The sequence below is a fragment of the Lissotriton helveticus genome, chromosome 3_1 (assembly GCF_964261635.1).
Source record: "Lissotriton helveticus chromosome 3_1, aLisHel1.1, whole genome shotgun sequence".
NCBI classification, from domain to species: Eukaryota; Metazoa; Chordata; class Amphibia; order Caudata; family Salamandridae; genus Lissotriton; species Lissotriton helveticus.
The window spans coordinates 420,377,285-420,389,603 of record NC_136061.1 but is presented as its reverse complement, the minus strand read 5'-3'; the positions used below and the strand labels follow the sequence as shown (position 1 = coordinate 420,389,603).

Genomic DNA, 12,319 nt, shown 5'->3' with positions numbered 1-12,319 from the left:
CGCCAGTGCATTGGAGACCTTCTGGGACCTAACCGTATCTGCAACTGAACTGGGGAATGATCTGATAAGCCTCTAGGTAGAATTTCAGCCCCGAAAAATCAATGTAAGTGTTCCCTGGTAATAAATATATAGTCCAGTCTGGAAAATGACCCATGGACAGCTGAATAGTATGTGTACTTTGCGGTGACAGGGTGTAGTGTCCTTCATGTATCTGACCATCCCAAGACGTTCACCACAGACACGATATGCGATCCTCTCAGTGTGTGTTGCGTGGCCATTGGGCAACACCTGTCGAGGTCGGGGTTCATAACATCATTCCAATCACCCCCAATCAGAGCAGGCATATCGGGTAATGATCCCCAGATGTAAATGATGCGTTCCATAAATATGTGAATACGTGATTAATTGAGGTGGAGGACATACATGCTACGTAGAACAACTGATTCTCCATTAATAGGGCCCTGGATGAAGAGATATCTGCCCATAGTGTCTGCCCATGTGCGGGTATGTGTCAATGAGAGTCTACAAAGGATCAGAACAGCCACACCTCTAGAGCCCCTTGTGAATTAGGATTGAAATACATGCAACTACCCATAGCGGGCCAGACATGGAGCCCTGGACCCCATTAAGTGCATCTCCTGCAACAGTAAGAGGTCTATCCATAGGCGTTTTGCATGCCGAAGGACCGCCTCTCGTTTAATCCTGTCGAGAAGACCCTGAACATTCTAGGTGAGCACCTTGACTTTACCCATTTAGTATGGTTTGGATGTACTGTCGTGTTGAGAAACCTATACAGTTGTGACACACATCACACAAGCACCAGAAAAAGGCATTGCAATGAGGAAAAGTAACAACAATACGAAAAACGGTAGCACGAGTCCCCAACCCTCTCCCACCCTAATACCTCATGAAACACTGAAATATCTGTCGCGGACGGTATACAGCCTCCACACCAACAGAAGATGAAGGCCAAAACAGTCCAACAAAGCCCCACAGATCCCATCCCTCACAAATGTCTCTGGGATCTTAAACAAACAGTTCCAAACGGTAGCCCTCAGTATGTGCTGGCGAATGAGCATGGAGATTCAAGTTCACATCCCCGAACTCCATGTTACCCAAAATGTCGATGTGGTACTTTATTCCAATCATTTGTCCTATGATCCGATTTGTTTATTGATCTGGCAGCGAATGCCAGGATAACCTCAATCTGTGCCGTTGGCTGTCTTTTCCATTGTTCGTCTGATTCTGACGTGGGTCTCCTGAGTAGGAATCAGAGTCCCGGCTGTATATGAGGTTTGATCGTTTTGCACTCATCTCCCCATTGGAATACAACTTCTAGTGTATCAAAAAACATGGTATTATTCTTATAACTAATTCGGCGACGAGCTGGGAACAGCAGCAAACATGGAATTTGGAGTTCCCATAGGCGCGATCTGGCTGCCGTAAAGGATTGTCTCTGCTGCTGAACTAACCTGGCATAATCTGGGAATATCATTATCTGATGAGAGTCAAATGTTAAGGCTTTTTGGATCCGAGCCTGTTGCAGGATGACATCTCTGTCATGATAATTGAGGATTTGAGCGATGATTGGTCGGGGCGAGCGCCCAGGGGAGGCATGACCGCCAGGGCTCGGTGAGCCAGCTCCAGGATGAAGCAGGAGGACAGCTTCCCATCTGGAATCCAGGATTTGAACCACTCTTCTAGGAACACGGAGCCCTAGCTGCCCTCTGGGAATCCCAAAAAGCGTACTTTATTGCGGCCGGCCCTCTCTTCCGCATTCTCGACACAGTGGTTCAAGTGAAGTAACATGCTTTTGTAGCCCTGTGATGGTATCCTCGGCCCCAGAAATCCAAGTCTCAGCCTGTGCCACCCGCTCCACCACATTCTGTAGATCTTGTCGCAGCAACATAACATCTGCTCCTACTGCACTGATTTTTTAATCCAACATATCGCGTGATTGCGTTATTGCAGCAGGGATTGTGGTGGTGTAAGGTGTTGTGTTAGGGGCATCTGCCACCACAGTAGAGCTGGCGCCACCATTTGTAAATTTGTCCATTGTACTTTGTTTTGTTGAGGGACCAGTTGATTGATCTTTCAATATGTTTGCAGCGTGGTATATGCTAGCTGGGGGTAGCGCTGGTTTTCGTTATGATATATGGCGATGGATCATTACACCGAAGGCAAACAATTCGGGGTTGAGTGCACGGGGGGGTCACCTGCACCCACAACCTGCACTGGGACCTAGCCTGGCCGATCCATAGATGGGGCAACACCCCCCGTCTCTAATGGGCACCACCCCTGTACTTCTCGCTCCACCCTGGGTTTTTAGTAAATCATGGTGGCCTATGTGAGGGCCACAATGGAGATCGGACCCTACCAGAGGTATTATATTGGTCTCTTGTGAGCGGCCGGGTGGCACTATAATGCACTTCTCTTCTCCGATCTCCACTTGTCGGGCCCACACAGAATGGAGGGATCTGGCGAGTGGATCACGAGTGGTTCAGCCAATGCGCAGTATTCCACACCCGCCAGATGCAGTTCCAGAAGGGGGTGCGCAAAGATTTCCTCTGCCCTGGGGGGGTGTGCGGACCTCACCTGAGCTCCTCGAATTGTTGGCGTCAATGCAGTCCACCGCGTTCGCCTCAGCCTCCTCGTGCCCAGGGTGGGCATCCCAGCAGACTCCGGCGAGATCTATTGCCGACGAGGGACCGCCCAGGTCAAAGTCGTTGGGCCTCCGCGATGTGGCTATCTAGGTGTCATGACCCGGCCCCAGCTGCCGGACGACTTCAGTGCATCAGCTCTGGGGTAGGCCCAGTGCCCGGCGCCACAAGGATCACGGTCTCTTGTCTTACACGCTTTCTTTGCCTCCAGTATGAGCATGGCGGCTCTTCGAGAACGAGCCGCAGGGATCGATCGATCTGTCACGGGGCCGTCCCGCTTGGCCCCTCAGTCCGGTCCGACGGCCGCCGCGCTCTCCTTGCCGGTTGCAGGCCACTCCGCCCCGAATGCAGTGCACAAGCATCCAATGGCGTGCAGGCAACGCAGCAAGGATAGTGAGGCTGGATCACGTCCCCGGATCCAGGCTGATTCAGGTGTGTCCGGTTTTGGCGTCTTAATCACGAATAGCCAGCAGGATTATGTAGGATGACTTTTGGGCTACGGGAACTCAGCTAACTCGTGTCCGCCATGATGGACTGCTAGGCCACCACCTCCTTCCTCTTCATTTTGATAAAAAAATATGCCTTCGATTGTGAGTTCACCCAATGCTAGGATTCGAAGAGAGGTTATGAGGTCCTCTAAAAAGAAGTGTTGTGTTTCTGGACGGCTCTCTAGGTCGAATGGACTACAGCACTACTTATTTTGTGCATTTGGACATTTTGTTTGAACAGAGTAATCTTGCCTTCATTGGAGAGATCATAATTTGCTTTTCCTTGCTTTGATCTACAGGGTAATCTTTTCTTCATTGGAGAGGTTCTGTTCCTCGTTTCCTTGTCTTTCTATTTCTTAGCTCATCTTTCAATTTCCATTTTTTGGGTGTTTATTATTCTGGTTCTCAAGCTGTCCCCACCTTGCCCATTTATGACTTTTGGAAAAAAAACATTATCATTACAATGGGGCATGACTACCTAAGTCCTGTAATGGCTGCTGCAACATTGTGTAGAGATGCTGAGACTGGCTAATCACATTGGAATGTACTGGAGTACTCTCACAGTTACTCCAGTACTCATTGGCTGACAGGAGAAAAGGCTCCATCAACCAATGGGATTCAAATATTTGAAAAATTTCAGTACCACAAGAGTTCTGCAGTACATAATTGTTTAGATATACCCAACGTTTCTAGGAGATTAACTCCTTCTTGACACCAGAGCACCATTTTAAGTGCACATTTGTCGATAACTATTGAACAGATTTACACCAAATAACTAAAAGCACGCTTTGTAAGTAAAGTTCTAACATTCAGCCAATTTTTGGTATAATTCCGTTCAACTGTTTATTTCTGTATTGGAGTGCAAAGTCTCTTATGAGAATTTTAAATGTGAAATCGATATTTTGGAGGCCGCTCTTTTTCTTGGCAACACATGCTCAAATTTGGCAAAAAGTTATAATTTTACACAGGAATTATTAATAGGGCTTGGGCATGAAGGTGTTAAAAAGTTAGGTATATCTTGACCGTTGATGTGCAGATTTGATCTAACTGGACACTTTAAAGGGCATCAGTCTTTCCTGATAGGCTAGCCATGACATGAACAATATGTTGTGGCAGCCATTGCAGGACTGAGTATCATGGTCCCTGCGTAATTAAAATAAATTAAAAATATATATATAAGTCGCCAGGGAAAGCACACCATGACCCACAGGGGTGTGAGAGGGACACCATGGACAGCACATTGTGGCAGCATTAGAGGACTCAGGGATTTGGTCCTTAATGAAATGCATTGTAGTGAATGGCAGGTTTTGTGGGTCACCAGAAGAAGCACATATAGAGGTTGATAACAGATTTTATTCACAGTATAAATCATGTGTTGATGGAATTGTACACATTTTAGGAATTCTGGTGACGTCTTGGGTGATTTTACCTGGTGAAAGATGCAGAACCTCTGCTGGGATTTGATGAAACATGTTTGAGAGAAAAATGTTTTATCTCATTCTTTCCTCATAGCTGTAACATGTTCCTGTATTGGATCAAGGAATATCTGTAGTGAGCACTCATGTGGATCTGTGCTCGGGCGGCCGTCAATGATTTAGCCGTGGTGTAGCACATACTCTGAATGATGCGTGCCAGGGCAGGAATAGATCTCCGCGTGTAGAATTCAATCACCGCATTTGTTTGAATTCTACACGCGGAGATCTATTCCTGCCCTGGCATTCCTTGATCCAATCATGATGATATGCTAACTAACTACCCACCAGTCGAGTTACCGGACCACCTCTAAGCATGCCCTAAATCAGACAACCAAGTCCTGATGATGATCCTAATTCATGAGGATCGAAACGCCGTCGACCTAACAGCCCATCAATAGGCGCACCCTGTATCCGTGGCTCAACATTGAATTGAAAGATCAACTGATTACTGTGATATCACACTGTCACATGTGTCTTGAGCCACTCACTATAAAATATATGCACTTTTGCTCACAGTGCGCCGCCCACGCTGTTCACTTTTTCACTTGCGTCGCCACCTTCACTTTGAACACCTTATGCACCGAGTATTATATGGTTGTCACCAAATTATGTTTATGCAGTGTTGTTATTTAAATATAATCAGTGATATTAACAGTGTTGGGGCGCAAGTTCTAGTTGGTTCTCTAAAACTGTAGTATTCAGTGTTTTTAAACGTTAGCTCATGTATCATTTCAAATCTAAATATAATCTCACTTTAACTGATATGTTGGCGTTCAAAAGAGACGGAGACCAATTTAGCCTTAAATACACTTTTGAAAGAGTTAGACAACCATGTCCTCTTTGTTATCACATAGAGATAATTGGAACGGTTCTTTAGATGATAATGGGTATCCAATAATACCAAGAATGGTGCCTAAATAAAATAAATAACTGACTGCATAATAATGAGCCATAACCTTCCTTAGTGGACTATTCAAATAAGAATATTTATTTATTTATTTTATTTTGCGATTTCTAAAGCGCCTGGTGACTCGTAGGCATCCCCGCGCTGTAGAATCCATGAATCTATACATGGATCTAAAACATACTGAATAATGGAGTAGTACTATTCCCAGATGTGTGAGAATATGTTACACAATATAACTTTTATGGCCTAGTCAACTGAACAAGGAAGATTCCGCAGTTACTTGTGTGAGGGGGGAAAAAGAGGATGAAAAAAAGTATACGACAGCAGGGAAGCATATTCACATGAAATTAATCTACTTTTTTTTTGTACATCAGCCAATAACCTTACTCTTTCCCTACATTTTCTCACTTTATTAATTCTATACTTTTCCGAATTATGAATGTTTTCTGTCTCCCCTATATCATTTCCATCCTCACCGCTTTCTCTTCGGTTCTTCTCCTGAGGGACACATCAAAAAAAGGAATCAGTCTACAGTGAGTAGGTACTAAGCAACTTTACACAGCCTATTTTTCCTCTTTCACCCTCATTTTGTCTTCTTCCCTCTTTTGCTATCCTCCTTCTGTTCACCTGCAGCATTTTTAAGCAGCTTTAAGTCCACAGAAATTACCAAGGAACTCATAAGTAATGCTCTGGGGGAGCCCAGAGTCAAGACCTCAGTCTTCACAATGTTCAGACAGAGCAGATTCTAATTCATCCATGCCTGGATATTTCTGAGGACAAATGAAATTTGAAATATGTACTAAGATATACTCCCCTGGATGACTTCAGCTGATACACTTATTTGCAACCTTGTCTGATAACAAGTGAATGGAAATGCTAACCTGTTGCCCACCTTCCCAAGAGCAAGCGTGTGAAGACAGATTATTCTACAAGATATGACCAACCACAAAACAATGTCACATGTCGTTGGTTTGGATGAATGTTCTGGTTTTGCAGATAGAAAAGAAGAAACCAGCACCACCTCTGTACAGTCAAAGCCCATGCAGAAGAAAAATGGACAACAATGTACCATGGTTAAGCGTAACAAACAATTTTGAATAATCTAAAATAAACATCACAATCATTCAGTACAGGACATCTTCAACCGCATAAATTATCACCATCTCAGTTCTGCCGCATGCATGGAAATCAAACTGATAAAAACATAGTAAAATATTATTGTCAATGTCGTTTTTAAGCTTCTCCAGTAATTTGAAGTTAAGTAATAGTACGCGGAAATTATAGAGACTGGAAAAGTTAATTTGTTTGTAATGGAGCGGTGCCAAATCTTAATAGAAAAAGATATTGTAATAGGGTTAGCCAGATTTAATTTAAAAAAAGTGTTTTACCAGGAAAGAGATGTCCAGAATACACTTCACGGGACTGAAATTATCAAAATGCAGGGCAGGGTTTAGAGAAGCTAAAATGTTATTAAAAACAGAAAAGATAAGTATATGAAAGGGAGTTGCATTTTAATGTTCATCTTGGAGCAGAGTCCATGTCTTCTATATAGTTCTAAATATTAACGAGTGGAAAATGGTTCAATATCAAATATAAAAAGTTCAAAACAGGAGAAAATTAACCTACTTTTCTTTCACTGTTACAGCATTCTTCTCATTAACTACTCCAATGGGTCTGGAGAGGTCTCTGAACACTGCTGGGTTATTAAGGTCCAACTCATCAGAAGTATAATCTCGCAAAACCCAGGGAAACTGAAAAACACAAACAAAATAGTATGAAATTAAATTAGACGGTCACATATAGTTCTACGTTCCCTGCAGAGTTTCACATTTCCTCCATGTGTAATATATGGCTCTCCCATTCGTTTCTGTGAGAAACCAGATTCACAGCCCGTACACACACACATACATTTTGAACTTTTCACTGTATTTGTATTACTGATTGTGGACATTTTAGTGAAGCACCAATTTAAAACAAATTAAAAGTGTATACAATGGGTAATTTATGGAGAATATAATTAGGAAAAATAATACTTGGTCAAAGTATACATATAGTAGGTCAGTTTTATTACAGTTCATTAGTTTATTTGTTTATCACTTCCCTTTTGCAACCTGCTCGCAGATATAGAATTGAGGCTGACGGAGTTACAAATATAACAAAAGAAACAAATTACCACTGGATATTGTGCAAGGTCATTATATGTCCTCCCAGCTATTGTGTTCAACTGAATAAGATAGTCGAAGTTCGAAATCTCCCTGTTCACCCATTTCTATAAAAAAAACAAAAAACATTAAACAACACATTCCACATGAACAGGATATTTTGGTCAACACAAAGCCTGGCAGGTATTTAAGTGATTCACAGTTACAGAAAAAGGATGAAGCCTTGAAAACTGTACAGAGCTAAGTTGTGAACCATCCTACTAGACAGAATTTCTCCAAGTGGAGGTCAAGCTGCTCAGTAGTCCCAACGCAAAAGACTACTTGATACTGGCCTAGCCCTTTTACGAAATTAAGCTCATCTCCATGACCTGCTACATGCATTAAACCCTATAAAAGTAACCTATGAATTGTGGAACGTTCCCTTTTACAAATGATTTCACTGAACATAAAATACATTTATAGGATTAAGGCCTGAACCACAATTAAGGATCTTCCACTGATGCTGTACCAGTACTGCATTCTCTTTCGTCTTCATGGTCTATTATGTTAACTTCTTTAGTACCCTCTCCCAAAGTTGCGAGAACTAAGCAGGACTTTATCCACCTTAGGTTTCCACATAATTTACAGGTAGTAACCTTTCACAGCTTTAGCTTTTCAAGGAACACGACTTGTTACAGGGACCTTCTGCTACAATTCATGCTTTCTGAGTGCCTGGGTTTATTTCTGAGGTCAATCTGCTGCCTGGGAAAATAGAATGTGAGACTACTGTTGCCAAATTAAATCTACCACTCTGGTAGAGTTATCACACACAGCCCACAAACCTACGATGATTATGGGGTCCCTTCAGTTCCCATCTTTTCTCATCACTGCCAGTTCCTTTGCATTTCCAATAAGAGGCATCTGGTGATTTATGCTATGTTGGTTTCTTCAAAATGTGGATTCTCCGATAGCTATGTTTGAAGAAAATCCATTACATTCTGTGATTATTCACATGCTACAATTTAATTTCAAGCTGTAGGTCTTCCTTGATATTTTACATTATCTATGACTTCCAGTGATTGAATGTGCAACTATATGATGCTGCTCCCAGGCAGTTCTTTTTGATAGCATTGATTTTATCCAATTTAACTTCGGTCAGATGTTCCACGCTCCATCCTGGGGATCATATTCCCAATTTCTAGCGAGCACACAGAAAAAGGCAGTCAGAGAGAATTATATGCGTGTCTTCTTTTGAGTACAAATAATTCTATTGTATACCAAAGGCTATCATTATGCATTATATATTTTATTATGCAAATCCATCTTTAAAGAATTCAGAACCTCATAAACAACAAGTTCCAAATAGAATGCACCACTGTCTATAAAATCAACATGCGCATTCCTTAGCTCCAGGGGTTATTGTGGAAATTAAACAGAACCTTCTGCAAACCTCTGTTGTTCGATATTCACATTCCTTGCTTCCCCAGTGTTGCAAAGCTGTATTCCCTTTAAGGCTGAAGTCTGTCTTTAAGTCTCCTGACAACAATTTTCAAATACAAATACGAACGAATCTTTCAGCTTATTGTGGGAAACACCAATGTTTGTGGTGTATGTAATGTAAAGTAAGGTGGATTTGTAGAGCATTGCTTGTCAACCGTGAGGGTATCCAGGCAGTGGTGTGGCCCAGCAGCTCCGTTCTAAGATTCCAAGGATTCAGATATACGGAGATTCTCCTCCCTCACTTTCTTTCACCCTCTCTCTAAACATCTTTTCTGAGGTTCTTAAAAAGCTTATCAGGGGGACCATGCAATCCCAGTGATTACAAAATTGCTCTGGCTCTCAGATGAACATGGCGTTCAGAACCAGCAGAGGAGACAACACTCTCTACACCTATGTAATTCGACCTCTCATTACAGAGTGGAACGCAGCCTAAGGTCCTGCAGTATCAAACTGACTGATATCCCAATAAAGAAGAAATAAACAATAAGCATTTATCTTACCCTTCATGCACTGCAAAACTGTTTTAGCAATATGTTGCTGCATTAAACATTAAATTAACACATATATATGCAACTATTCATTAGTATTTATATGGTGTGAACCAGCTGGTGAGCAATGTGGCTCTGTACATAATTACATATTTGAATTATACAATTCAATTACATTGCATACATCTACATTTTAGGCACAAGTAGATAGAGTGATTTGCCCAACGTAAGTAGATTTTCAATCAATTGCCAAACACTACAACTAGTCGCTTAAAATAACTAAATAAAGAAGGAAAACAGGTTAGCACGAGAGAGGTTCATTGGCTTTGATAAATACATGATGGAGCAATGTATTGAGAGAGATCCTTATAACGGAAGCTTAGACACATACAGATGACAAGTTCGATGCTGCTAACTTAGGACTGCAGTAGCCATGTGAAGGTTTGAGAAGTGAAGAAAAGTGAGGTGTGGCACCACTGTTGAAGAACAATGGTGTTGTGGTGTGCAATTTTTAGTAAGATGGGGCAAAAAGCAGGCAGGTGGCATTGGTGTATGTGTGGTTGAGTTTGTTTCATATGCTCTTTGGGCGCTAACTAACAACAGAGAGTGACAGTAGAGCTACATGCAATTTTATAATGACTTCATCGTGAATGCACACAACATGCAATAACATGGCAGTACATAATCAGAAAATGCCCCAACCAACTGGAATGAATCCATTTAGAATATAGTTGTTACAGAGATTTTTTATAAACACAAATATTATAAAATTATATAAAAATAGTGCACAAGGCATGTTACACTGTGATATTGTTTTATAAAGCACACATATTTGTGTGTTTTAAGGTGCTGATTGTTAAACTAATGTCTGCACAGTTAGATTTTAATGGCTACAAAAGATTTTAAACAACAAACATTTAGAAAGTAAGATTCAGTACGTAGGAACACAACGGCTATTCAATGAACCTGGAACTAAAAAAAGACAATACAAGAACCCTTCCGTTTTCAGATGATGAATTTGTGGGAGGCGGTTCTGGCTACAAAAATGCAATGGTTACAGAACCACATAATGTTGGAGCCTTTTCTACAAGAAGAGGAGGTGGCTATAGTAACTGCACAATTGAAAATTATTTAGGAAACATATAACAAGTGGAAAGGATAGGTAAAAGACAGTGCTTGACAACACTAAGGAAGGGGCCTGAACAGCCATGCAAAACCGCTTCAACCATTCAGCTGGTAAAGGGGTATACTGAGCTACCACAAAGAAACTCGCCATCGGAAAATAGAGTGGTGGCAAGGCTAACTTGTGTCCTTAAGACACACAGGTAGTATTAATCCAGCAAACCACAATCCTGGGAAAGAAACTAAAAGTCTAAGCATTAGACATATAAAAAAAAACAAAGGCAAACCTACCTGAGTTAACCCAGATGATTTTAGTAACTCTTGTGGTGACCTGGTCCCATAAAGATTTGGAGGACGTAGTGACAAGATTCGACTGTATATTCTGTTTCTGTCCTGTAACATATGTAATCTCATGAATCAAAAACCTTTAGCTGAATGCACATTCATAAAATGTAAAAACAACAAGTATTAGCAAATTCTATAGGTCTGGCCTTGGAAAGCTTGTGTGACTGATTTTTTTGGATGTTATTCTGGAAAATCATATAAAAGGCCATTGGCTGCATTCGTGGAATTCCAGAACACCCTTCACCCCTCTCAATCAGGTTTTAGAGCGGGGTTTTCTACGGAATCTTCTCTTCTTGCAGTGACCGAATTGATAAGACACAGGTTAGATGAGTATGAAACCGTGGCCCTTATATTATTGGACCTCAGCACTGCGTTTGACACAGTATCTCACTCTATCTTGCCGAAAGCCTTGCAGGCGATGGGCCTAGCGGGACAAGCCTTGCAGTGGATTGAATCTTTTTTAGCTGACCGAACCTTTCAGGTATTTTCTGCGTCAGCGAATTCCAACTCTTACTCGTCCCCCTATGTGGTTCCCCAGGGGTCGGTGCTGAGCCATCTGCTTTTTAATGTGTATGTCCGTCCGTTGGCGGATGTGGTGGAAGAGGCTGGTCTCTCCCTGTTTTCCAATGCTAATGACACTCAGATCATGTTTTCGCTTTCCTTGGCAAAGAGGTCAGACCCTTCTGCCCTACAATCAGGTCTGAGTAAAGTTGCATCTTGGATGCAAAACAATCTACTGAAACTGAACGGTGGAAAGACTGAAGTTATGAATATAGGAAAGGAAAACGATCTATGGGGTCCTCAGCACTGGCCCCCCGAATCGGGAATGTTGCCTTTGCCGGTACACCATGATCGTAATCTGGGTTTCACCATTGGCAAACAGCTTTCAATGAAGCAACAAGTCATTAGGTTATCAGCCATCTGTTTTACCATGCTAATATGGATGATTTTTTTTTATGGATGAGCCCCCTCTCTGCTAAAAAAACGGTAGTCCATGCCCTAGTCACTTCTAGGCTAGACTTCGGCAATTTACTCTACCTGAGCTTCAAAAAAGCTATAGTCCAAAGACAGCAAGAGTTGCAGAACGCTGGGGCAAGACGTTTATGTCAAGTACCTAATTCTTTATCAGTCACCAGCTTCCTCCTAAGCCTTCATTGGCTGAAGGTGGTGAACCATATAAAATTCAAAGCTCT

The 12,319-nt window shown here is 42.0% G+C and overlaps 1 protein-coding gene across 2 annotated transcripts in view; it reads right to left on the bottom strand.

Annotated features, from left to right (window-relative positions):
- NBEAL1 (neurobeachin like 1) overlaps positions 1 to 12,319 on the bottom strand; it is a 1,045,477-nt gene that overhangs the window by 263,336 nt on the left and 769,822 nt on the right. For both annotated transcript variants that reach the window (XM_078680248.1, XM_078680249.1), the window contains 3 exons: positions 11,073 to 11,174; positions 7,704 to 7,799; positions 7,157 to 7,281 (listed from right to left, as the gene is read on the bottom strand). In XM_078680248.1, the coding sequence (XP_078536374.1) occupies positions 7,157 to 7,281; positions 7,704 to 7,799; positions 11,073 to 11,174 (323 nt within the window). The remainder of the gene's footprint in view (positions 1 to 7,156; positions 7,282 to 7,703; positions 7,800 to 11,072; positions 11,175 to 12,319) is intronic.